Below are 26,881 nucleotides of genomic sequence, written 5' to 3'. Positions count from 1 at the left end.
TTCTCAGGTTTGACCTCTGGTCTGTGATGGGTTAGCTGATCTCAGCAAGGGCAGCCACAGGGGTGTAACAATTGGCTTCAGTGTCTCTGGGATTGGTGGGGGAAGGGGGGGTGGGAAACAGCCAAAGTTGCTGCTTGACCATTATTCAGTGACTACTTCTGAAAGGTGTATGTATATGCAAACAAGTTCAGGCTTAGCCCCCCATGGTCAAGTAGCCCACTGAGTACAAACCTTGGGGGTAGCACTCTCGCCTCTGAGTCAGAGGTTGTGGGTCCAAGCCCCATTCCAAAGACTTGAGCACATAATCTAGACTGACGCTTCTTTACAGTACTGAGGGAGTGCTGCGCTGTTGGAGGTGCCACCTTTTCGGATGAGACGTCAAACCGAGGCCCCGTCTGCCCTCTCAGGTCATGGCACTATTTCAGAGAAGAGCAGGGAAGTTTTCCCCGGTGTCCTGACCAACATTTATCCCTCAACCAATATCACGACAAAAACAGATTACCTGGTCATTTATCTCATTTCTGTCTGTGGGACCTTGCTGTGCACAAATTGGCTGCCGTGTTTCCCCACAACAGTGATTACCATTCAAAAAGTACTTCTTTAACAGCTTGCACCACTCTGAAACAGATATCAGTGTCCAACTGGTACCTGCTGTACAAGAAAGCCATATAGTAACCTTCCTGACATCCCTAAATCAGAGCGGTCATTAAAAATCACAAGCTCGTCTGGAATTCAGCCACACAGACCAGGAAGGTCCCTGGGTCTTTTTTTACAATTCATTCTTGAGATGTGGCAAGGCCAGCATTTATTGCCCATCCCTAATTGCCCAGAGAAACTGGTGGTGTGTCTTCATGAAGTAACTGAGCAGCTTGCTAGGCCCAGCCCACCTCAGAAGGTAATTAACAGTCAAACATGCTGAAGTGGGTCAGAAGTCACATAGAGGCCCAGAGTGGGTAAGGACAGCAAATTTCCTTCCCTAAAGGACACTAATCAACCAGTTGGTGTTTTATCTGACAATCCAACATCTTCACAGTCACTTTACCAGATTATTTTGTAAGAGTGAATTCAAGTTCACATGGTGGGATTTGAACTCACGTTCTCACTGGATTATTTAGTCCAGGCCTCTGGATTTCTGGTCCAGCAACATAACTACCACACCACCGTACCTTTCAGTCTGTGCTGATCTCAGCTGGGGGGGGGGGGGGTTTGCAGTGTCTGTGGGCCAAGGTGAGGTAAAGACATCCCAGGTTCCTAATCACCATCCAGAAACTCCCGCTGGAAAATTGCGCATCTGTGGACGAGATGAGGTCATGGCTGGGCTCAACCGTGACGCACACGGCACGAGAATAACTTGCTGACGCTCACTGTCGAGGCTGGCGTGCGATTAACGGGCACTATAGGTAGGTATTGGAGGCCTGTCAGACCCGTGGAGCCATACCCTGGCTTAAGACAGCGCCTTCAGGAGAGAAAGATTGGAGGGAGAGGAGTAAAAGCACTTGGGAAAGATTCCTTTGGTCGCCACATGCAGCAACATCACAAGGGCTTTCCCGAGGGAGGTTTCCTCTGTTTCTTACAAATCCACATCTTCGTTCCAAAAGAATGTTTGTGTCATTGCTGAAAAGAGCCACCAGATGAAACTTGTTATGAAAGTGTTAATGCTTATCTTCAGTGGTGATTTAATTATTAACAGGTCATTCAGACGGTCAGCGCCACGGACAAAGATGACCCAAAGGCTGGACAGTACTTCTTCTACAGCCTGGCGCCAGAGGTTTCCAGGAACCCCAACTTTACGATCAAGAACAACGCAGGTAAATGAGCCAGAAAGTAAAATGCCAAACGTTCAATGTTTCTACGTGAGATCCTTCCACTTTCGCGGTGACAGCACTGCCTGCAAGCCAATGAGCAATCAGGAAAGTTCAGGTCGTGCTGCGGTGCCTTTGGATCTTAATTATAACCCACAGTAATTAGCTGAAAGATTATCCATTCCGAGGGTTCTGAGAGAAAGCAGCAGTGAAGAGATAAACCAAGTAACTATGCCTGAGCAATTTTGTTTTGGTCTTATTGCTCCTATTTTACATAAATGTATTGCTCAGTGAGAACGGCTGCATGAGAGAGCACTAATTTCAATAAGGGTGATGTACTATGAAAGACTAAATACAAGGGCCTTACATATATTAAATACATGCTGATCATGCAGCTCCTGTGACACCTCAATGGATCGATGTGCCTCCCCGTGTGGAACTTGACTGTACGCACATGGAAGGGCCCATGTTTGATCTGCAGCCTGTGCTGATTTAGCAGATCTCAACCAGAGAATTAGTAGCGACACTCCCAGCGCAGTACTGAGGGAGCGCTGCGCTGTTGGAGGTGCCGTCTTTCAGATGTGACGTTAAACCGAGGCCCCCCCGTCTGCCCTCTCGGGTGGACATAAATGATCCCATGGCACTATTTCAAAGAAGAGCAAGGGGAGCTCTCCCCGGTGTTCCTGGCCAATATTTATCCATCAACCAACACCACTACAAAAAACAGATTATCTGGTCATTATCACATTGCCTTGGGCTAGGACGAGGTTCCCGTTCCTGAGCACAAACAAATGACTCCAATTGGGAAGTGCATTTGTGGTTGTGCTCGAGGTGGTGCTCGTGCCCACCTGACCCGTGAAAAGGGGAGGTGCCCTCCTGCCGTTGCACAGTACAGTTGCACCGATGTCTGGACCCCTCTAGTTCCTCACCCCAATGCCCATTCTTTATGTGTGAACCTTGCCGGCAGCCTGTTCGACTGTGGAGAGCATCACAGCTGAAGCTGATCCGGGCTCTCATCCAACATCTGCATATCTAGCACTTTGCAGCAAGAGTCAGTGCAGAGCGGTCAGGAGCAAGAACCCTGACTGATTTTTGTCGCCCTCCCTAATACAAGACCAATTGAAGTGCTCCGATTTCCTACTGTACCAGAGAACAGGATATTGTTTTTTTTGCCAATCTGCTAGACGATGTGCTTGAAAGGAATAGAAAGACTCCCCTTTTCTCTGAACCAGTTTCCTCTTCCCCACCTCAGAATCTACCAGGACAGGTCAATACTGTGGCGAAACTCAAGACAGTGAATATCATTTGAGACTGGGGTTGAACATCACCTCTGCTAATCTGGAGTTCGGTGGTCCTGAGTTATAGTGATCAGGTTGAAGGGGGCTGTGAATATTTGTTCCCCTCGAGTGAGATATTGTCGCTGGGAAACTAAGCAGATCTCCTACTTTTAACACTTGGCGTCAGCATCGCGCACACCTAACCAGATACAGCACTGATTAGCGACAGGCTAATGTTCCCTTCACAAGCCCCAACATGTCACGTCCAGACCCCAACCTCAGAGAGCAACAGCCACTGCACCTCTGATGTATCTGGGTCAGATTGCCAAATTTAGCACCATTTACTGTGAATATGGCAGCTTTACACTGTCGACCCCCTCAGAGTAGGAACAGCATGAAGACCGATCAAAGTAATTTCACTTAGGACAACCTCTTCAGTTTGACATGGATTTGAACCCAAGTCCAGACGTGAAAGGATAGTTTTCCAATTAACCATGCCACCTAGTTCCTCTCCCATTTATCTGTTTATACTTAAAGTTGGGTTTGTAAAAGCTAATTACATTTAAAAAAAAAGACTGAGGCACCAAGATGAAGGACCAGGGCCCTTATTTTGGGATTCCACTAAGTTTGAAAAGAATAGTAGGCAAGACAAGTTAACAATGAGTGATTCGGTGACTCAAAGTTTGGGTTTTAAAAGCTTGAAGATTTTAAGAGGAAGGGAAGTGCACCAGCCACTAAACCAGTCTGAGAACTCACAGTTTTCAGTTAGAGTAGGAGACGGAGTTATGAGTTGTCTCTAAACTTACTAAACTGTAGATAAGTTGAGATTCCTCTAGAATTATGGGCTGAAAGTTTGGCAGATTCTCCAACGGGCTGGCAATCCATTCCGCCAGTTGACCCCCATAGAATTTTACAGCATAGAAGGAGGCCATTCGGCCCATCGCACTTATGACAGCTGTCTGAAAGAGCCAGACATTTATTTGCATTCCCCCCACCCTAACCCCATACCCTTCTAAATTTTCATTTTTCAAATATTTGCCCTTTTTTTTCCTTTGGGCAGTTTCAAGAGGAGCTAACAATCTGAAGATAATGTCTTACCAATTGTTCTTTATCTAAATCTATTGTTTTGTTTAGCTCTTGGGTGCCAAGCAAAATATTACTTCATGCTAAATTGTACTAAGGAGAAACCATACTGTGGGTCACTTGCTGAATTAATTCATTAAGTTGCTGTGTTATAAAGTTACCAGCTATTCAAATATGTTTTGGGAAAAAAAATAGCACAATTAAACTGAAAATACATTGGCAAGATTCTTCTGCTGAATTGTACAGTGGTCCCAATAGACTAGTTCTTACCAGATCCTATAAATAGGCCTGTGAAGATGACTAATTATTAAACAAGTCAACCCAAAAATTATGTATTCAGTGAATTCCTTCCATGCTGAAAGTCAAAGAATAAATTAAGGAGGATGGAAAGAGATTTAGAATTGAAAGAGAAAGCAGATGAACAGAGATAGAAAGCTCACAAAAGGGCAACTGAATGATCCAGAAGGATGGGTTATGGCAGTGAATTCAGTAAGAGAAAGAAAAAGGGAAGTGAAAGCCAAGACATTGAACAAATTGAAATTTTCAGAAAGAAGGATTTGAATAGCCAGGAAATCCAAATTGGCAGGGAAATGAAGAGAGGAAACTATGGGGTGGAGCAGAAGAGCAAGTTAAACAGCCAAATATCTAGAAATAAAAGGGGTAATTTCACAATCCCGCATTCTCAGTGAGGAGGAATGCTCACAGCGAGCGTGGGAATGTGTAGTTAACCCTTGAAGTGTCATGAATGAGAGGACCATAAGAGTATTGAACAAAAACAGATGGGTGAACTGCTGGATATTAACCTTTCACCTCTGCGACCTGATTTCAAATCCAGCTCAGACTGATAGGATGGAAATCTCTTCCATCTGCTGGCAGTGAAGGTCCAATGTGAAATCAGTGTGGACAATCTCAATCCAGCTCTCAACGGGCATGAGCCTATAGCACCAGAGTGTACAGGTGCGCAAGGGTATATGGGTTCCAAAGAGGGTGCACAAGGGTGTACGTGGTCTAACAAACGTGTACACGGTCTAATGAGTGTGTACACGGTCTAATGAGTGTGTACGGGGTCGAATGAGTGTGTGCAACCATGTACAGGATCTAAGAGAGTACGCAAGGGTGTATGGGGTCTAACGTGGGTGTACACGAGAGTGTATGGAGTCTACCGTGGCCACATTACACTGCAACACATGCCCAAGTCCTGCCGCAGCCATTTTCCAACCATTCCCCAAGCCTGGCTCCCCACTGGGGGCAGGAATTCTGCTGGGATCTCACCTTAAGAGCTTGGCTCTCGAAAGTCAGCTGGGGTCAGGAACAGAGCAAACAGCTCTCCACCCAAAATTTCCTGTTTTCAAAGAAAACAAGCCTCGTTCTTTAACCTATCATCATAAATTTGATTCAAGATTATCTTGGTCGCTGGTTTGTTTTCAATGAGCCAACACCGACTTTCAAGTGTCAGTTTAGCTCAGCTAGTACCTCTCTCGAGGTTGTGTGTTCAAGTCTCCTCCAAGACTTAAGTACATAGTCTAGGCTGCCACTTTATGGCAGTACTGAGGGAGTTCAACCAAGGCCTCATCTCTTTGTTTAAATAGACACAAAAGATCCCATGTACTGTGTGAAAAAGAGTAGGGCGCTCCCCTGGTGTTTTGGCCAACATTCAACTTTTAACCAACATGACAAAAAATATATTAACTGCTTATCCATCTCATTTGCTATTTGTCGAACTTTGTTACGCACAAATTAGCTGTCATGTTTACCTACATAACAACAGTTACTGCACTTCAAAGGTAATTCATTGGATGTGAAGCACTTTGGAACATTCTAAGAGACATGATGAGGAGCTATATAAATGTATGGTCTTTTCTTTCCTGTCATAACCTCCCATCCCCAAGTATCCTGTTACAACCTGCTAGCCTCAGGTGTCCTGTGACTACCTCCCAAACTCACGTTTCCTGTGACTATTTCTCAACCGCAAGTTTCCTGTCACTATCTCCCATCCTCAAGTGTCCTGTGACCATCTCCCATTCACAAGTTTCCTGTGACTTCTTCCCATCTTCAAGTTTCCTGTGACTACCTCCCAGCCTCTCATTTCCTGTGATTATCTCCCATCCTCAAGTGTCCTGTGACTATCTCCCATCCACAAGTTTCCTGTGACTCCCTCCCATCCTCAAATTTCTTATCACTCTCCCCCATCCTCAAGTTTCCTGTGACTACCTCCCATCCTCAAGTTTCCTGTGACTACCTCCCACCCTCAAGTTCCCTGTGACTCCCTCCCATCCTCAAGTTTCCTGTGACTACCTCCCACCCTCAAGTTCCCTGTGACTCCCTCCCATCCTCAAGTTTCCTGCGACTCCCTCCCATCTTCAAGTTCCCTGTGATTACCTCCCACCCTCAAGTTCCCTGTGACTCCCTCCCATCCTCAAATTTCCTGTGACTCCCTCCCATCCTCAAGTTTCCTGTCACTCCCTCCCATCCTCAAGTTTCCTGTCACTCCCTCCCAATCTCAAGTTTCCTGTCACTATCTCCAAGCATCAGGTTCCTTGTCGCAGCTTCCCAAGCTCAAGCTGAAGTGAGGAACTCTTCAATCCCGTGAACATGCCTAAAAGATCCTGGTGCCCTGAACCTGCTCTGAATCCTCTCAGTGGAGTTTGAATGTACATGGCCGAGCCAATAGGAGTGCTGAGACATAAAACCTGCAGTGGCATATGTATTGGAGTTTCGGATTCTGTTTGTATATTTCTTATTGAAAGAACAATGAAAATGGATGAGTTATCTTGGAAAATTACATAATTATGAACTGCATGTTTTTAATTAATGGCTTTTAGCAATCACCCTCCGAAGCTTACACATGTAATTACGTAGTTATTTGAAGGGAAGGAGATGGCAGCTTTGTTCCCTGTGCATTAGCGGGTCCCTCCCTCTCAATGTTCTCACAAGAGAAATAACCAATTCATCATTTTTTAATGATACATGGGGGGGTTACTAATTAGTAGGGATATGAGAGAGGCAGCCCCTTGGTAGCACAATTTCCAACACCGAGAGTTTCTGTCCTCATCCATAGGTTCTGTGCGGGAAGCACAGAATATGGAGGAAAAGGTACTTTCCTGAGTAAATTCAAATCTAGAAGGAAATCCCAGGTTCATTCCACTTAGATACGACTTAGATGTGTCTGGGAAAGCTCTTCGGTCGCCTGGAGAGGATATAAAGAAAAAAGCCTTGATCTGATAGACAATCTTTGCCTCTCTGTCACTACTTTTCTTTGTGGGTTCGAGTCTTGAGCACAAAATCAAGGCTAATACTCCAGTGCAGTGCTGAGGGAGCACTGCATTGTCAGAGGTGCTGTCCTTTGGATGAGATGTTAAACTGAGGCCCTGTCTGCTCTCTCAGGTGGATGTAAATGTCCCATGGCACTATTTCAAGTAAGAGTTAGAGGAGTTTTCCCCAGTGTCCTGGCCAATATTTATCCCTCAACCAACACCACTCAAAAACAAATTATCTGATCATTATCACATTTCTGTTTGTGGGATCTTGCTGTGCGCAAATTAGCTGCTGTGTTTCCTATGTTACAACAGTGACTACATTTCAAAAGTACTTCATTGGCTGTAAAGCACTTTGAGACACTCTGAGGTTGTGAAAGGTGCTATATAAATGCAGGTTCTTTATTATTACTGAAACCAGTGAAAAGAATACGAACACTCATTTGTGCCTGTAACACTTCTGCCATCAACACAGAATAACAGGTGGGCAGGAAGGAGTGACAAGACACTGCAATAAAATTGAGAGGAATCAGATGTTCTAACCTGCTGGTGCAGAACTCAAGTGTTTTGTATATGTTATCCCTAACCTTCAATTGTGTTTTCTGCCTTAAATTCCCCTCCCATCCATCTGCCTGTGCATTGAAGACACAGGTGCTGGGGGAATCATTCTCATCTCTCTACAAGTTAAATAATCATCAGGTAGCACTGCTTGGGTGTATATTTTCAGCACTGTTCAAATAGTCACATGGATGTGAATTGTCACCACAAATTGCTTCTTACTACAAAACGCTATTTTTAAAAAAAATCTACCAGCCTCTGATTGTGGAAATGTCATTTCAGTTTTTTGTAAAATACATTCAACTTTTCATTATAACAACAAGGGAAGAAAATTACAGTGCCAAACTAATGTTGACCTAAGTAGAGAGGTGAAACCCAACCATGTAGAAGTGATTAGGTTGTTGGCAAAAAGGAAGAATTCATCACTAGCTCTTTACCGACTTTTGGACTCAGTTTACAAATGATCACTTGAGCTGTTTGGATTTCTTTTCCGATGTTCTCCCCTCCTCTCCTGAAGGCATCCGGGAACGCCTGCTTGGCAAGTTGAAAGTCTACCCCACTGGGTCCTTGCTGGGGACACGACGTACAGACCTCAGCGGCCATTCTACGCTGCATCCCAAGTGGAGAGGGGGCGAGAGGTGCAGGGGGAATGAACAAAACGTGTGCCATTCTGTTACCATGACTACTCGTGTATGATTCAGAAAACTGGTATCTCCAAAACCCCAGTTAGCAACTACCCACCTGGTGCTGGCTGAAAGATATTGGAAAGTGTTGACACTCCTGCTGAGCAATGAGTGTAACCATTGTCTCAACAAGTGTTGTCCAAGCTGAAATGAGAGTCTTCACTTTACTGTGGGAGGCGAGGGATGGGGAAACAATTACTCTCCTTTATCCCTTCAAATAAATATCACAGCCACTCGCCTGCCCACTGGTTTGGTGGGTTGAGGATATGCAGTGACTGGATACTGTGCATGTGTAGATGTCAAGTGAGGGTAGGATCATGTTCAGCTGTAATGCCACTCAAAGTCAAATAGTCCACCAACACCCACTGTCGAGGCTAACATTATGAAGAAAGGTCACTTGGGAGAAGTTCAGCAAAATCATGGTGATCGAACAGCTTCACAGCTGAGATGTTTTAGTGTTTTAATTACTCTAATTAACCAATTACTCTAATTTACCAATTATCATCACCTTTGGGAGAGATTTTTGCTTTAGAAATTCAGCCATTGAGTGTTAAAATAGTATGAAAATGAAAAGCACAAAGGATTGTACTGAGTGGGCCAGTGACAGGCAATCAGACTGAAAGAGCAAGAGATGGGCCACAGATAAATAGACCGGTAAACAGATTGAGAGAGCACCACGGAGCGAAAGACAGTGAGAGAGCAACATGCGAACAGACCACGAGACAGAGACCGACAGCAAGAAACAGTTAGAATCATAGAAAGTTACGGCACAGAAGGAGGCCATTCAGCCCATCATGTCCGTGCCGGCCGAAAAAGAGCTATCCAGCTTAATCCCACTTTCCAGCACTTGGTCCGTAGCCCTGTAGGTTATGACACTTCAAATGCACATCTGAGTTGAGGGTTTCTGCCTCCACCACCCTTTCAGGCAGTAAGTTCCAGACTCCAGAAAGAGAGACAAAAGCAAAAACACTGCGGGTGCTGGAAATCTGAAATAAAACAGAAAATGTTAGAAACACTCAGCAGGTCAGGCGGCATCTGTGGAGCGAGAAACAGAGTTAATGTTTCAGGTCGATGACGTTTTGTCAGAACTGGAAGAAGTTAAAGATTCAACAGTTTTTAAGCAAATGCAGAGCTTGGGAAAGGGGGGAGGGGAGGAAAGAACAAAAGGGTAGGCCTGTGATAGAGAGGATGGCAGGAGTGATTAAATGACAAAAGGTTTGATAGTGCAAGGCAAGGAGGGTGGTAATGGGACAAGTAAAGAAACAAAAAGATGGGTCTAGAGGAGGTGCAAATGGTAACAACAAAACCATTACCAGCACCTGCTGCCCGAGAAAATGGGAGCAGTGGTTATGATCTAAAGTTGTTGAACTCAATGTTGAGGCTGGAAGGTTGTAAAGTGCCTCATCGAAAGATGAGGTGCTGTTCCTCAAACTTATGTTGAGCTTTATTGGAACAGTGTAGGAGGCCGAGGACCGGGAGATCAGAGCGGGAGTGGGATGGAGAATTAAAGTGTCAAGTGATCAGAAGGTCAGGGTTGTGCTTGCGGACTGAGTGGAGGTGTTCAGCAAAACGATCACCCAACCTGCGTTTGGTCTCCCCAGTGTAGGGGAGGCCGCATTGAGAGCAGCGAATACAGTATGCTAATTTAGAAGAAGTACAAGTAAATCGTTGTTTCACCTGGAAGGAGTGTTTGGGGCCCTGGATGATGTGATGGGAAGGGAGGAGATGAAAGGGTAGGTATTGCTTCTCCTGCGTTTGCACGGGAAGGTGCCATGGGAAGGGGAATGGGTGATGGAAGAGTGGACCAGGGTGTTGCGGAGGGAACAATCTCTTCAGAATGAAAAAAAGACATTGTATAATACAGATAAACAATGAGACAAATTCTGGGAATTTCGCCAGGGCTTCACCCACTCTGCCAGCATAATTTTGGCGTAGATGTCAACCTTGGTTCAGTTGGTAGCACTCTCGCCTCTCAGTTAGAAGGTTGTTGGTTCATACTCCATGCCAGAGACTTGAGCCCATAGTCTAGGCTGACACTCCAGTGCAGTACTGAGGGAGTGCTGCACTGTTGGAGGTGCCTCTTTTGGATGAGATGTTAAACCGAGGTCCCGTCTGCCCTCTCAAGTAGATGTAAAAGATATCATGGCACTGTTCGAAGAAGAGCAGGGGAGTTCTTCCAATGTCCTGGTCAAAATTATTCCTCAAACAATACAACTAAAACAGGTGATCTGGTCATGTATCTCATTGCTGTTTGTGGGATCTTGTGTGCAAATTGGCTCCCTACATTACAACAATGATTACACTTTAATAGTACTTCAGTGGCTGTAAAAGAGCTTTGGGATGTCCTGAGGTCATGAAAGGTGCTTTATAAATGCAAGTTTGTTCTTCTCTTTCTGCCAAACTTCCTGCAGCACAGCAGGAGATGCCCCAAGGAAATTCCCAGCAAAAGACAGAGATAGGGAACAAGATTCAGACAAACAAGTAGAGTCTGAGACAGCAAGAGACAGTCAGATCGAGAGACTGGAAAACAAAGAGATAGAGGCAGACTGAGAGCAAGAAACAGAGCAAGTACAGCGTCAATTGACCAGAATGATGCCAGGGATGGAAAGCTGTAGTCATGAAGAGAGATGTGATAGTGAGAGATTTAATAGAGGTTTCTAAAATTATAAAGGTTTCGATAGATTGAATAAGGGAAAGACTATTTCCTCTGGTTGGGGAATCAGTCACAAGGGACTTGCCACTAAGAGAGTGAGGAGAGGTGAGGAGAGATCTTTTTATGCAGAGGGTTGTTGGATCATTGAATGCTTTGCCATAGGGCCGATTGAGCTAGAAACTATTGCATCTTTTATGTGAATAAATTGGATCAATAGTTGAAACAGAGGAAGTTACATGGATATGCAAGAACAGCTGAGCAGTGGGATTAATTGTATATGCTCTAGTAAAGAGATGGCACAGCCATAATAGGCCGAATGGCCTCCTTCAGTGATGTAAATTTTCTATAGTGCAGAAGTAGAAGTAAGTGGTGTTGGTGATGAATGGAGTTGGGGTTTAAAGGTCAGTTCAGGGTTGAACAGGAGGCCCAAACTGTAAATGGTCTGGTTCAACCTGAGAGAATTGCCAGGATGGAGTCAGTGACAAGAGAGTGGATTAGGTGGTGGGGCAACAAGGCTTTGTGTCTTCCTGTTGTTGAAATGAAGGAAGCTGTGCCTCACCCAAGATTTGATGGCAGGCCAGCAGTCTAACAGCAAGATGGGGGGAGGAACAAGGGAAGCGGTGAGGAGGTGGATTTGGGTATCATCAGCATACATCTGAAAGCTTACTCCATGCTTATGGATGATGTTGCCAAGGGGCAGCAGGTAAATAAGGTTGAGAAGGGAATCACGCATAGACCTTTGATCATCAATATCAAATACTGCAGATATGTCGAGGACGATGAGTAGGGATAAAGCACAGGATAGCTAGGGCTGTGAGAGGGTGGAGGGGGGCTTGTTTGGAGAGATTGGCATTGAGTTTAAAGATGACAACATGTCCAAGGACCTTAGAGAGGAAAGGGAGGTTGGAGATGGGCAATACAACTTGGGGAGGATGAATGAGTCGAGGGTTTGTTGAAAGGGGTCTGTCGATTCGCTATCACCCATTTTGTGCTATCGTGAAAGACCAATTTCACCTCCTACTAAGTTTCAAGCAGGCCAGCAGTGAATCTTTCAATATGCTTCAATAGTCGATATCATCAGTAGAATATATATTGTCTGTCATCTCTCATATTGGAGAATTTCATGAGTATCCAGAAAGATTAATACTTGTTCACAAATTCTAGTAAAGCTTTGTTGCATGCGAATGGGAGGAGAACGTGTATAATCCTACTTACTAACATAGCGACATTGTATTGACATACAACAAGAGTCTCTGGTACAAGAAATAAAACTAGAAATTGGGGACAGGTAAAGCAGTTTAGCACATCATCCTTGGATCTATAGGAACCAGGCTTGTATCCAACCTGAATCAATAGGATGAAAGACTTGTCTATCTCTTCCTGCTGTTTACCCTTGAGAGGGAAACAGAGGTGAGCAACAAAGATGACTAGATATCAATCCTTTAAAGATATGAGCAAAAATTAAGGATGCTCTCTGCACAAAAGGAGAATTCAAGGTCGCGGAATAAAAGCTTACAAACAAATTGACAAGGTTGGATCTAGGGAAATTGTTCATTGTGGTTAAAGGGTTCAAATCCCAGGGGACGCAAGATTAAAAAAAATTAAGCATGTAGGAGGAAGGAGGGAAGTCAGAGAGAATATTTTCATCTGAAGGCTAATAGAGTTGTGGAGGAAGGTGCGAGGGAAGGACACTGAAGCAGACGGTATAAATGGGTCAAGAGATAATTAGATGTAGTCTGGAGAGAGAAGAGATTGAGAGAGACGGTGAGAAAGTGGGTAGGTGCAACAGATCTTTCAGAAAGGAATAGAGTTGTTGGGAGATAATGGGGAGTGAAACTCATCCATCTCGGGCGGTAGAGCAGAAATGAGCGATAGCAAATCGACAGCCTGTTCGGAAATGAAAATCGGGCGGAGTGTAAAATGGGCTGCCGATTCGTTATTGGCCGTTTTGTGGATTCATCCATGATATATTTTACCCCCACGTCCTTCTCTCCCTTAAAATTCCAGTGTCCTTAAGATTGTCCACATCAAAAGTTACTGTTGTGTGAATTCCAACTACATTATAGCAAGGGCCAAAACACCAAACCAGGAATTGACAGTTCTTCAACACTGCTGTCAAAATCACTGGCCACCTATCAACCACTCTGTCCTCACGCCATTCCTTGGACTCTTGCCCTCCAGAGTATATTTTCCAATTAGGCATTCAGAGGGTGTAAATTTTGGCATGAATGCGATGGCGAGATACTCTGTGACTTGTTCCACATGCTTGGCTTTGAATCAAGTCAAAGAAAGCTCGTTGGCCTGGCGTATTAATTTAAAATATTTTACTCCGAGAAAAGCTACAGGTTTTTAGAAAATTATTTTATGGGTGAGTGGGATCTGCTTCAAGGGCACGTTTAAATGTTGGAAATCTCCCTGGGGGCGTCTGTCGCTCCAGTTATAGAGAAGAACCTCCAATCCCCTTCAAGAAACTCAAATTGTACACTGGCTGCTGGCAATCTGACAACACACAAATTAGATTTTTTTTTCAAAACCAGCTGAAAGAATTGTTTTATCGGGTGACTTCATTCTTAATCTGGTCACTCTCTAATCAGTTTTAGTGATAAAGAAATCAAACGTTTCACAGAAGGGAATCTGACGTCGATTATCACATTAGGTACTCTGCAGTGTAGGTTCATGCGAAATGAGATCCATTAAAACAATAGGGAGATGTTTGTTGTATAAATTTACTTTCCCTAATTTTCATCCTTCTTCTTCTGAAAGTAATGATTCATGTCACCTTCAGCTGCCTAGGCCCTAAACCTCTCCACCTCTCTACCTCGCTCTCCTCCTTTTAAGATGCTCCTTAAAACCAATCTCTATAACAAGCTTTTGGTCACCTGTCCTAATATCTCTTTATGTGGCTCGGTGTCAAATTCTGCCTGATAATCGTTCCTCCGAAGTGCCTGGCGACGTCTTACAAAGTTAAGGGCGCTATATAAATGCAAGTCATTGTTGTTATTAAGGATTTTCATGGGTTTTCATGCAAACCAGATACCGGACTGGCTAAAAGAAAAGCATTGTCGTGATGGTGATAGAAATCCAACACAACCTGGATTTTGATTTTCACTTGTTTTTTTTTTCCCCCTAGATAACTCAGTCAGTATTTTGGCAAGACACAGTGGATTCAACCGGCAAAAACAGGACGTTTACTTCTTGCCCATTGTGATCTCGGACAGCGGGAACCCACCCATGAGCAGCACCAACACGCTTACCATCCGGGTCTGTGGCTGCAGCACTGATGGGAATGTGCAGTCCTGTAACGTGGAAGCTTTCGTTTTGCCCATCGGGTTAAGCATGGGGGCTCTAATAGCAATATTAGCCTGCATAATCCTCCTCCTGGGTATGTATGAGTTTGCAGCGTACCATACATAGAGGCTAACAGTAGTATATGGAGGGCTCAGTTGGTGGCATTCTCGTCTCTGAGTTTTAAGGTTGTGGGTTCAAGTCCCACTCCAATCCAGACTGACACTTCAGTGCAGTACTGAGGGAGTGCTGTACTGTAGGAGATGCCGTCTTTCAGATAAGACATTAAACCGAGGCCCTGTCTGCCCTCTCAGGTGGACATAAAAGATCTCATGGCACTATTCGAAGAAAAGCAGGGGAGTTCTCCCCGGTGTCCTGGCCTATATTTATCTCTCAACCAACATCACTAAAACTGATTATCTGGTCATTACCGCATTGCTGTTTGTGGGAGCTTGCTGTGTGCAAATTGACTGCGCATTTCTTACATTACACTTCAAAAATATTTAATTGGCTGTAAAACGCTTTGGGACATCCTGAGGTTGTGAAAGGCACTATATAAATATATGTCCTTCCTAAATCCAGTGATATTGCCCTCCCAATGGGAAGTGTCACTTGACGGCAATTAAAGTCACCTCCTTCTTCAACTTTACCGCGTTTATCACCTAACATAGGGATCGTTTGCTGTATCAACCAATTTGTTGCTCATAGATGTATCAATTAAATGCTGCATTATTGATCAAGGCCAGCACTTTTATCTCCGTTCCTTCAACAGCAACATGTATCACTACTCAATTTCACTGCACCAATGCACTTCTCAAAATGCAGAGTCATTGGTAGCTCACATGTGTTATGTGCCAGCAGCTGAACATGCATCATGCAGTTAGGATGTGTTGGAGAATTTGCTGTGTGAAGTACCTTTAAAGTTTCAGTGTGACAACAGATTGTGGCAAGTTGCATCCTGTATGTACGATAGTATCGTTGTATGTTACAGCACAGAAGGAGGCCATTCGGCTCATTGTGCCTGTGCTGGCTCTTTGAAAGAGCTATCCAATTAGTCACACTCCCCTGCTTTTTACCCATAGCCCTGTAATTTTGTAATAATCCTGTAATTTTTTCCCTTCTAGTATTTATCCAATTCCCTTTTGAAAGTTATTATTGAATCAGCTTCCACCGCCCTTTCAGGCAGCGCATTCCAGATCATAACAACTCGCTGTGTAAAAAATTGTTTCCTTATGTTGCCTCTGTTTTTTTGCCAATCATCTTAAATCAGTGTCCTCTGGTTACCGACCCTTCTGGCACTGGAAACAGTTTCTCCTTATTTACTCAATCAAAACCCTTCATGATTTTGAACAGCTCTATCAAATCTCTCCTTAATCTTCTCTGCTCTAAGGAGAACAACCCCAGCTTCTCCAGTCTCTGCACATAACTGAAGTCCCTCATCCCTGGAACCATTTTATTAAATCTCTTCCACACCCTATCTAAGGCCTTGACATCCTTCCTAAAGTGTGGTGCACAGAATTGAACACATTACTCCAGGAGAAGCTTAAACAATGTTTTATAAAGGTTTAGTGTAACTTCCTTGGTTTTGTACTCTATGCCTCTATTAATAAAGTCCAGGATCCCATATGCTTTTTTAACAGCCTTCTCAACTTGTCCTGCCAGCCTCAAAGATTTGTGTATGTGCACCCCCAGGTCTCTCTGTTCCTGTACCCCCTTTAATATTGTACCATTTAGTTTATATTGCCTCTCCTCATTCTTCCAATCAAAATGTATCACTTCACACTTCTCTGCATTAGATTTCATCTGCCTTGTGTCTGCCCATTTCACCAGTCTGTCTATGTCCTCCTGAAGTCTGTTACTATCCTTCACATTGTTTACTACATTCCCGAGATTTGTGTCATTTTCAAACTTTGAAATCATTCCCAGTATACCCAATTCCAGGTCGTTAATATATATCAAAAAGACCAGTGGTCCTAACACTGACCCCTGGGGAACACCACTGTATACTTCCCTCAGTCAAAGGGTAGTAAGTTTGTATGATGTGGAGATGCCGGTGATGGACTGGGGTGTACAAATGTAAGGAATCTTACAACACCAGGTTATAGTCCAACAGTTTGATTTGAAATCACAAGCTTTCGGAGGCTTTCTCCTTCGTCAGGTGTATGTGGGATTCCTTGAAATTTATCGCATATACAGACAGAGAACAATGCCTGGTGATTACAGATAATCTTGCATTGTCGTGTGTCTCGAAGGCGGCCTTCGAGACAAACGACAACGCAAAATCGTCGAGCAGAAATTGATAGCCAAGTTCCGCACCCATGAGGACGGCCTCAACCGGGATCTTGGGTTCATGTCACGCTACACGTAACCCCACCAGCGAAAAAAAAGTTATCTGTTTTTTAATACAACTGGTCATTCTCTCTCTTTCTCTTCCTTTCGGATGTTTCTCTCTCTCTCTCTCTCTCTGTCTTTGGTTCTGGCCGTTTGTATATTCAGTAGTCTTGTATCTAATGTCGCTCTGTCTGAACATTATTCAATTCCTTTGATTGCCTTGATAACGGGCAGTTGGAAAGATTATCTGTAATCACCAGGCATTGTTCTCTGTCTATATATGCGCTAAATTTCAAGGAATCCCACACACACCTGACGAAGGAGAAAGCCTCCGAAAGCTTGTGATTTTCAAATAAAACTGTTGGACTATAACCTGGTGTTGTAAGATTCCTTACATTAGTAAGTTTGTATATCAGCTTTGGAGGGACGAGCAGTACAAGAGTAATAGGTTCTGAGGACAAAACTCTCCCAAGTTACTAAGAAGTTAGGGAACACTTCTTCACGCAAAGGGTGGTAGATGTGTGGAACTATCTCCCATAAAAAGCAGTAGATGCTCGCTCAATCCATCATTTTAAATCTGAGATCGATCGATTTTTGCTAGCCAAGAATATTAAGGGATATGGAATCAAGGTGGGTAAATGGAGTTAGGGTACAGATTAGCCATGATCTCATTGAATGACGGAACAGGCTCGAGGGGCTGAATGGCCTCCTCCTGTTCCTATGTTCTTCCTATATTCTTCATATAAGAACATAAGAACATAAGAAATTGGAGCAGGAGTAGGCCAATCGGCCCCTCGAGCCTGCTCCGCCATTCAATAAGATCATGGCTGATCTGATCCCAACCACAAATCTAAAGAACACAAGAAGTCGGAGCAGGACCCGGCCACACAGCCCCTGGGCCCTCTCCGCCACGCACAGGGCATTGACCGATCCGAACTCAGCTTCATGTCCAATTTCCTGCCCGCTCCCCATAACCCCTAATTCCCTTTACTTCTAGGAAACTGTCTATTTCTGTTTTAAATTTATCTAATGATGTAGCTTCCACAGCTTCCTGGGGCAGCAAATTCCACAGACCTACCACCCTCTGAGTGAAGAAGTTTCTCCTCATCTCAGTTTTGAAAGAGCAGCCCCTTATTCTAAGATTATGCCCCCTAGTTCTAGTTTCACCCATCTTTGGGAACATCCTTACTGCATCCACCCGATCAAGACCCTTCACAATCTTATATGTTTCAATAAGATCGCCTCTCATTCTTCTGAACTCCAATGAGTAGAGTCCCAATCTACTCAACCTCTCCTCATATGTCCGCCCCCTCATCCCCGGGATTAACCGAGTGAACCTTCTTTGTACTGCCTCGAGAGCAAGTATGTCTTTTCTTAAGTATGGAGACCAAAACTGTATGCAGTATTCCAGGTGCGGTCTCACCAATACCTTATATAACTGCAGCAATACCTCCTTGTTTTTATATTCTATCCCCCTAGCAATAAAAGCCAACATTCCGTTGGCTTTCTTGATCACCTGCTGCACCTGCATACCAACTTTTTGATTTTCTTGCACTAGGACCCCCAGATCCCTTTGTACTGCAGTACTTTCCAGTCTCTCGCCATTAAGAAAATAACTTGCTCTCTGATTTTTCCTGCCAAAGTGCATAACCTCACATTTTCCAATATTATATTGCATCTGCCAAATCTCCGCCCACTCACCCAGCCTGTCTATATCCCCTTGCAGGTTTTTTATGTCCTCCTCACTCTCTACTTTCCCTCCCATCTTTGTATCATCTGCAAATTTTGATATGTTGCACTCGGTCCCCTCCTCCAAATCGTTAATATAGATTGTAAAGAGTTGGGGACCCAGCACCGACCCCTGTGGAACACCACTGGTTACTGGTTGCCAGTCCGAAAATGAACCATTTATCCCAACTCTCTGCTTCCTGTTCGATAACCAATCCTCCACCCATGCCAGAATATTACCCCCAATCCCGTGATTTTTTATCTTAAGTAATAATCTTTTATGTGGCACCTTGTCGAATGCCTTCTGGAAGTCTAAATACACTATGTCCACTGGTTCCCCTTTATCCACCCTGTACGTTATATCCTCGAAGAACTCAAGCAAATTTGTCAGACATGACTTCCCCTTCATAAAGCCATGCTGACTTTGTCCTATTAAATTATGCTTATCTAAATGTTCCGTTAATGTCTCCTTAATAATAGACTCCAAAATTTTACCCACCACAGATGTTAAGCTAACTGGCCTATAATTTCCAGCCTTCTGCCTACTACCCTTTTTAAATAACGGTGTTACATTAGCAGTTTTCCAATCTGTCGGGACCTCTCCTGAGTCCAGGGAATTTTGGAAAACTATCACCAAAGCATCCACAATCCCTACTGCCACTTCCCTCAAGACCCTAGGATGGAAGCCATCAGGTCCAGGGGATTTATCCGCCTTGAGTCCCATTATTTTACTGAGTACCATCTCCTGAGTGATTTTAATCGTATTTAGCTCCTCCCCCCCGAGAGTCCCCTGTTTGTCCAGTGTTGGGATATTCTTAGTGTCCTCTACTGTAAAGACTGAAACAAAATATTTGTTCAGCATTTTTTCCATCTCCATGTTTCCCACCATTAATTTCCCGGTCTCATCCTCTAAGGGACCTATGTTTGCCTTAGCCACCCTTTTTCTTTTTATATAACTATAGAAACTCTTGCTATCTGTTTTTATATTTTTTGCTAATTTCTTTTCATAATCTAACTTCCCTTTCTTAATCAATCCTTTAGTTACTTTTTGCTGTCTTTTGAAGAATTCCCAATCTTCTATCCTCCCACTAAGTTTGGCTGCCTTATATGTCCTTGTTTTTAGTCGGATACTATCCTTGATTTCTTTACTTAGCCACGGATGGCTGTCATTTCTTTTACACCCTTTTTTCCTCAGTGGAATATATTTATTTTGAAAGTTGTAAAATAACTCCCTAAATGAACACCACTGCTCATGTACCGTCTTACCCTTTAATCTATTTTCCCAGTCCACTTTAATCAATTCCGCTCTCATACCATCATAGTCTCCTTTATTCAAGCTCAGTACGCTTGTTTGAGAATCAACCTTCTCACCCTCTAATTGGATATGGAATTCAACCATGTTGTGGTCGCTCGTTCCAAGGGGATCCATAACTAGGACATTATTAATTAATCCTGACTCATTACACAGGACCAGGTCCAAGGTTGCCTGCCCCCTTGTAGGATCAGTTACATACTGCTCAAGAAATCCATCCCTGATGCACTCAATGAACTCGTCCTCAAGGCTGCTCTGCCCAATTTGATTTGTCCAGTTAATATGATAATTAAAATCCCCCATAATTATGGCTGTTCCCTTATTACATGCCCCGACTATTTCCTGATTAATACTTCTTCCAGCAGAGTTGCAACTATTAGGAGGCCTATATACTACGCCCACTAATGTTTTTTTTCCCTTATTATTCCTTATCTCCACCCAAACTGTTTCATTATCTTGATGCTTTGTCCCAATATCATTTCTCTGTATTACAGTGATTCCTTCCTTTATTAACATAGCCACCCCACCTCCCCTTCCTTCCTGCCTGTCCTTCCTGATTGTTAAATACCCTGGCATATTTAATTCCCAGTCGTTGTCACCCTGCAGCCATGTTTCTGTAATGGCCACAAGATCATACCCATACGTAGTTATTTGTGCCGTTAACTCGTCCATTTTATTACGAATGCTACGTGCATTCAGATAAAGAACTTTCAAATCTGTTTTGTGACGCTTAGTTCCTGCTTTTTCCTTTTTTAACACTTTACCTATTACTCCATACCTTCTGTCCCTTCCTGTTACGCTTTCCTCTCTCTTCCTGCTCCGGTTCCCAACCCCCTGCCACTTTAATTTAAACCCTCCCCAACAGCACTAGCAAACACTCCTCCTAGGACAGCGGTCCCGGCCCTGCCCAGGTGCAGACCATCCGGTTTGTACTGGTCCCACCTCCCCCAGAACCGTTTCCAGTGTCCCAGGAATTTGAATCCCTCCCCCTTGCACCATTCCTCTAGCCACGTATTCATTTGAAATATCCTCCTATTTCCACTCTGACTAGCACGTGGCACTGGCAGCAATCCTGAGATTACTACCTTTGAGGTCCTATTTTTTAATTTACCTCCTAACTCCCTATATTCTGCTTTTAGGACCTCATCCCCTTTTTTACCTATATCGTTGGTGCCTATGTGCACCACGACAGCTGGCTGTTCGCCCTCCCCCTCCAAAATGTTCTGTAGCCGCTCCGAGACATCCTTGATCCTTGCACCAGGGAGGCAACACACCATCCTGGAGTCTCGGTTGCGGCCGCAGAAACGCCTGTCTATTCCCCTTACAATTGAGTCCCCTATCACTATAGCTCTGCCACTCTTTTTCCTCCCAGCCTGTGCAGCAGAGCTACCCGTGGTGCCAGGAAGTTGGCTGCTGCTGCCTTCCCCTGATAAGTCATCCCCCCCAACAGCATCCAAAGTGGCATATCTGTTTGAGAGGGGGATGGCCACAGGGGACCCCTGCACTACCTGCCTGCATCTCTTACTCTTCCTGGTGGTCACCCATTCACTTCCTGCCTGTATACCCTTTACCTGCGGTGTGACCAACTCGCTAAACGTGCTATCCACGAGTTTCTCTGCATCGCGGATGCTCCACAGTGAGTCCACCCGCAGCTCCAGCTCCGAGATACGATCGGTCAGTAGCTGCAGGTGGACACACTTCCCGCACACATGGTCGGCAGGGACACTGGTAGTGTCCATGACTTCCCACATCTTGCAGGAGGAGCATATCACGGGTGCGAGGTCTGCTGCCATGACTTGCCTTAGCTTAGTTACCCCTTTTAAATTACGTTGAAATTAGAAAATGTTAACTATACTAGGGACCTAGGTTCACTAAAAAAAAACACTATCTGCTATAAAACCTGCAGATCTTCCCTTTCTTATTACTTTACTTACAGTAAAATGGTAGAAATACTCACCTGAACCTACTCACCAATCAGCTGCCTCCCCTGTGCCGCGTCACTTTCTGACTGGTGACGTCACCCCGAACTGCCGCTGGTCTCAGAGTCTCGCTCTCAGAGTAAGCTCTGGTCTCGCTCTCTCCGCGCTGTTTATATCCCCGCTCTGGTCTCGCTCTCTCCCGCCGCTCACCGACTGAACTCTCGCTCTCTCTGCGCTGTTTATGTCTCCGCTCTGGTCTCGCTCTCTCCCGCCGCTCACCGACTGGACTCTCGCTCTCTCCGCGCTGTTTATATCTCCGCTCTGGTCTCGCTCTTTACCGCCGCTCACCGACTGGACTCTCGCTCTCTCCGCGCTGTTTTTATCCCCGCTCTGGTCTCGCTCTTTACCGCCACTCACCAACTGGACTCTCGCTCTCTCCACGCTGTTTTTATCCCCGCTCTGGTCTCGCTCTTTACCGCCGCTCACCGACTGGACAGTGAGTGCCAGCAATCTATTTGACCAGGGGAAGAAGCTAAGCCTGATCCTGTCTTGAGCTGGCATCCAGGCATATGCACTTTCCAGCTGAGATCAAAATAGGAACCCTGGATGATGTTTTGTTCTCCTCGCTACCCCAAGGACACTCAAGCCAGTTGTGGTGCCCTTGTCACCACTGTAGCTGAGATCAGATAATGTAAAACAGGCGGAGAATCAAATCTAGGACTTCCTGATCTGAATGGCTCAGTTCCATACTAGGCCGTGACTTCACTAGATGAGTCCAGCTGGTAAAGCCACTGCCCTTTAAGGAAACCCGTGCGTGTGTGTATTTTTTTCCTCTTCTCTGCAATAAAACTTATTTGCTGGTGTTACGGGCCGTTGATAATTGTGTGAAAACCAGCATCTACTGCAAAGGATGGAAGGGCATAGTTAAATGAGAGACTAGAGGAAAGCATGATACTTTTGCACATTGCAGAACTTCATCATTAAAATAAACAATACTGATGCAGTGCTTTAGCAACAAAGGTTCGTTCAACACCTTGTTCAGTTAATGTCCTTCTCCAGCAAGACAATAAAGAGGTCCTTTAGCTCAGTGCATACATGCACTGGCCAGCTGTGATACTGCGCCTTGTAGACCAGAAGGTTCCAAGTTCTAACCTTGGACTGTGAAGAGTTACCTGATCTCAGGTGGGGCAGTGATTGGAGAATTTCAGCAGCTCTGAGCTAAGGAGAGCAAAAATAAGTTATGGGACCCACTCCTTATTGTTGGAAGGTGTGCACAATTGGACAATGGGAAAGAGCAAGATTGGGTTGAGCTGTGGTGTGTACTGTGGTCAAATAGACTGCCAACCCTCATTGTCTAGAGTCATATCTGAAGAATGGACACTTGTACAAGGGAGCTGAGGACTGCCAGCAACCATGGAACCATAACGTAGGAAATTACAGGATTGGAATAGGCTCTGCAATCCATCTGGCTTGTTCCACAAATGATTGCCTCTCATTTTCCCACTCACTCAAATATCTATCCAATTATTCCTTAAGATGTTCCACGCTCTCTGCCTCCACTACCTACCTGGGCAGTCCATTCTCACCTGGCATGACTCAGCATCTTCAGGAGAGGTGGAATGAATCATAGAAAGGTTACAGCACGGAAGGAGGCCATTTGGCCCATCAAGTCCGCGCCAGCACTATGCAAGAGCAACCCAGCTAGTCCCTATCCCCGTAGCCCTGTAATTCTTTTCCTTTCAAGTACTTACCCAGTTCCCTTTTGAAGGCCATGATTGAATCTGCCTCCATCACCCTCTCGGGCAGTGCATTCCAGATCCCAACCACTCGCTATATAAAAAAGTTTTTCCTCGTGTCACCTTTGGTTCTTTTGCCAATCAACTTAAATCTATGTCCTCTGGTTCTTGACCCTTCCGCCAGTGGGAACAGTTTCTCTCTATCTGCTCTGTCTAGACCCTTCATGATTTTGAATACCTCCATTGCAACCGTCTCGGTTCCAAGAAGAACAACCCCAGCCTCTCCAGTCCATCCACACCACTAAAGTCCCCCATCCCCGGAATCACCCTAGCAAATCTCCTCTGCACCCTCTCCAAGGCCCCCACATCCCCCCTAATAAATCCAATAGGGAATTCAGGAGACACTTCTTTACCCAGAGAATGGTGAGAATGTGGAACACGCTACCGTGGAGTGGTTGAGGCGAATAGGGGAGATGCATTTAAGGGGAAGCTGGATAAGCACATGAGGGAGAAAGGAATAGAAGGATATGTTGATAAGGTGAGATGAAGGAGGAGTCTCGTGTGGAGCATTAACACCGGCATGGACCAACTGGGCCAAATGGCCTGTTTCTATGCTGTACATTCATGTAATTTTAAGCAAGAGGACATGACTGGCATTGAAAAGTTGAAACCAAGTCAACCCTCCATGCTCGAGCACTGTTGATGATTGATCAGCAAGTATGGATCATTATTGAGACCTGGAGATGTAGATCAGTCAATGGGGCAGGAATTCTTCCTACTTAAGCTCTTGCAAGCCGTAGCATTACATTGCTGAACCAGCAATGTGAAGTTTACTAGTGTTCTGTACTGGTTAAATGCCAACAGAATCCCTATACACACACGGGGGAGGGGGGATTCTTAAAGCCTAGCCTGATGCTAACATGCACCCAAGCTCTCTGGGCCTAAGCTACTGGCGTGTGCTGCGACAGGGAAAGAGTGCGCACTCTTTCTAGGCCAAATTCACCGTCACCCATCTCCTTCTGGAATGCGCCTTTGCAAAGAAGGTCTGGAGAGAGATGCAGTGGTATCTGTCCAAGTTCGTCCGGAATGGGGGCAAAGAATGAGGGGGTGGGGAGAATGTAAACAAAGGCAAAACAAGATTGGAATGGTGAGCTACATTCTGCGATTAATTGCTATATGATTTTTCATTCACAGTTATTGTGGTACTCTTTGTAACCTTAAGAAGGCACAAGAACGAGCCTCTTATTATCAAGGATGATGAAGACGTGAGGGAAAACATCATTCGCTATGACGATGAAGGTGGTGGGGAAGAGGATACAGAAGCCTTTGATATCGCCACTTTACAAAACCCTGATGGTTTCAATGGATTTCTGCCCCGGAAGGACATTAAACCGGACCTGCAGTACGTACCGAGGCAAGGACTCCCACCTGTCCCTAACGGAGTCGACGTGGATGAGTTTATTAACGTCAGGCTTCACGATGCCGACATCGATCCGACTGCCCCTCCCTATGATTCCATCCAGATCTATGGCTACGAAGGAAGAGGATCAGTAGCTGGCTCACTGAGCTCATTAGAAACAACATCGACAGATTCAGAGCAGAACTTTGACTACCTCAAGGAGTGGGGCCCACGGTTTAAAAAACTCGGGGATATGTACGCAGTCGGAGAGAGTGACAGAGAAACTTGACTCCAACTTGGAATTAACAATTGCCCAACATTTTAATGGACAGTGGTGTATAATTATAGGGTTGCCAATTATTAACAATGGATAAGCTGGCCAATCTTTTAGATGCAGTCAACATTAGCTCCTATCATCCTTGAAGTCCAGCTCATTGTAATATTGAACCAAAAAAAATTGCAGATTGTATGACTGTTTTACTCTTGTGGAGTGTGGATTATGTGGATTGTTTAGGCAGGTTTTGGTTTCCTGGTTCTTATATAGACTATCGTTCAAGTGGAGGACACGCTGGGATCTTACAGTGCTTCCTATATGTTTCCGTAGATAGTGGCTTTTCTCTGATTGCAGAACAAGATCCTGCTGAGTCAAAGTGAAGCAATATCAATGTGTTTATCGCAGAACTGATGAAAGAAACCAAAGGAATTGAAGGGGACAGCTGTGACAGAACATCATAAAGCTTCGAAACCAATACCAGCTCCTTCCCCTGCAGTAATATTAGCTGAGGTGTAATCGAGTGTTTCTTTGTGATTGGTGGTCACACAAGTAGGCACAGTGTACTCTAACAGAGTGCCCTTAGGGTTCATAATATGCTCATGCTCTATGTCCATTCCAGCCAAAAGGGTACGTCGAAAAGTAGGCACCGAGTAAGGATGGCAGAAGCAAATCACCAACTCAGGTAGGGGACTCAAGGATACAAAAAAAAATCAAATCTTTTTGGGACTTTTTAAAAAAAAAATGAAGAGTTTAATATCATGCCAAGTTTAAATATCGATAAAATACCTGAGACCCCCTCGATGACAGTTTGCCAGGAGACCAGACGATTTGAAGCATACGGCGATGACCATTTTGGGTTAATTACAGTGCTTGCATTCACAGGCCTATTGACCTATTGCCAGTGAGCCAAGTACGTCAGCTGGAATGGAAGTGAGTTCATGTGAATATTTGAATCCCAAACCTTTAGATACACGCTCATTACACAGTACAGTACCGGTGTCAAACATGTGCTTATTGTGCTTCACTGTGTAATTTGAACAAAAAAAAATGAAAATGGTTTAAAAAATGTTTTTTTGTGTGTATATAGATTTACTGCTTACTTTTGTGGCTTTTTATTTTGGAAAATGTACTTTGGCTGTGCACGATAGCTCCTGCACACAAACTTGATGATAACAGCACTGAAAGCTACGTGCATTGCCAATTTTTAATGGGAAATATGACATTTCAGAGTAGATATTGTATATTACAATAGTCTTACACACACAAAAAGAGCCCTTATTAATTTTATACGTTGCTTTAATGCTATTTACTTGTACGTTTCATTTATTTTACTCCATGTATTGTACATCAGAGGAACCCCTGTATTGTTTCCTACTTTGTGAAATATATTTTTATAAATACTTCAGATTTTGTCTCCATTTGTTTTGCTATTAAAGCCTCTGATCTGTTGGGATCAGTTGCCCCATTGCATTGGATGGCCTGCACTGTTACAGAAAGACGGTCTCTTCTGAACTGAAATTAGTCTAGGAGAAAAAAAACTTGTATAGATATTCCTTCCTTCCACTGGCTTCCAAACTCTTTCTGTCA

At 44.4% G+C, this 26,881-nt stretch overlaps 1 protein-coding gene across 1 annotated transcript in view; it reads left to right on the top strand.

Moving 5' to 3' along the window:
• LOC137333810 (cadherin-8-like) overlaps window positions 1-26,650 on the top strand; it is a 156,993-nt gene extending 130,343 nt beyond the window's left edge. The window contains exons 10-12 of the mRNA XM_067998162.1: window positions 1,691-1,808; window positions 14,441-14,692; window positions 24,816-26,650. Coding sequence (XP_067854263.1) covers window positions 1,691-1,808; window positions 14,441-14,692; window positions 24,816-25,309 — 864 coding nt within the window. The 3' untranslated portion in view covers window positions 25,310-26,650. The remainder of the gene's footprint in view (window positions 1-1,690; window positions 1,809-14,440; window positions 14,693-24,815) is intronic.
• The last annotated feature ends 231 nt before the right edge of the window (window positions 26,651-26,881 follow it).

This window comes from Heptranchias perlo, chromosome 16, assembly GCF_035084215.1.
Source record: "Heptranchias perlo isolate sHepPer1 chromosome 16, sHepPer1.hap1, whole genome shotgun sequence".
Lineage (NCBI taxonomy): Eukaryota > Metazoa > Chordata > Chondrichthyes > Hexanchiformes > Hexanchidae > Heptranchias > Heptranchias perlo.
The sequence above is the reverse complement of the archived record's forward strand: the minus strand, read 5'-3'. Positions and strand labels throughout refer to the sequence as shown.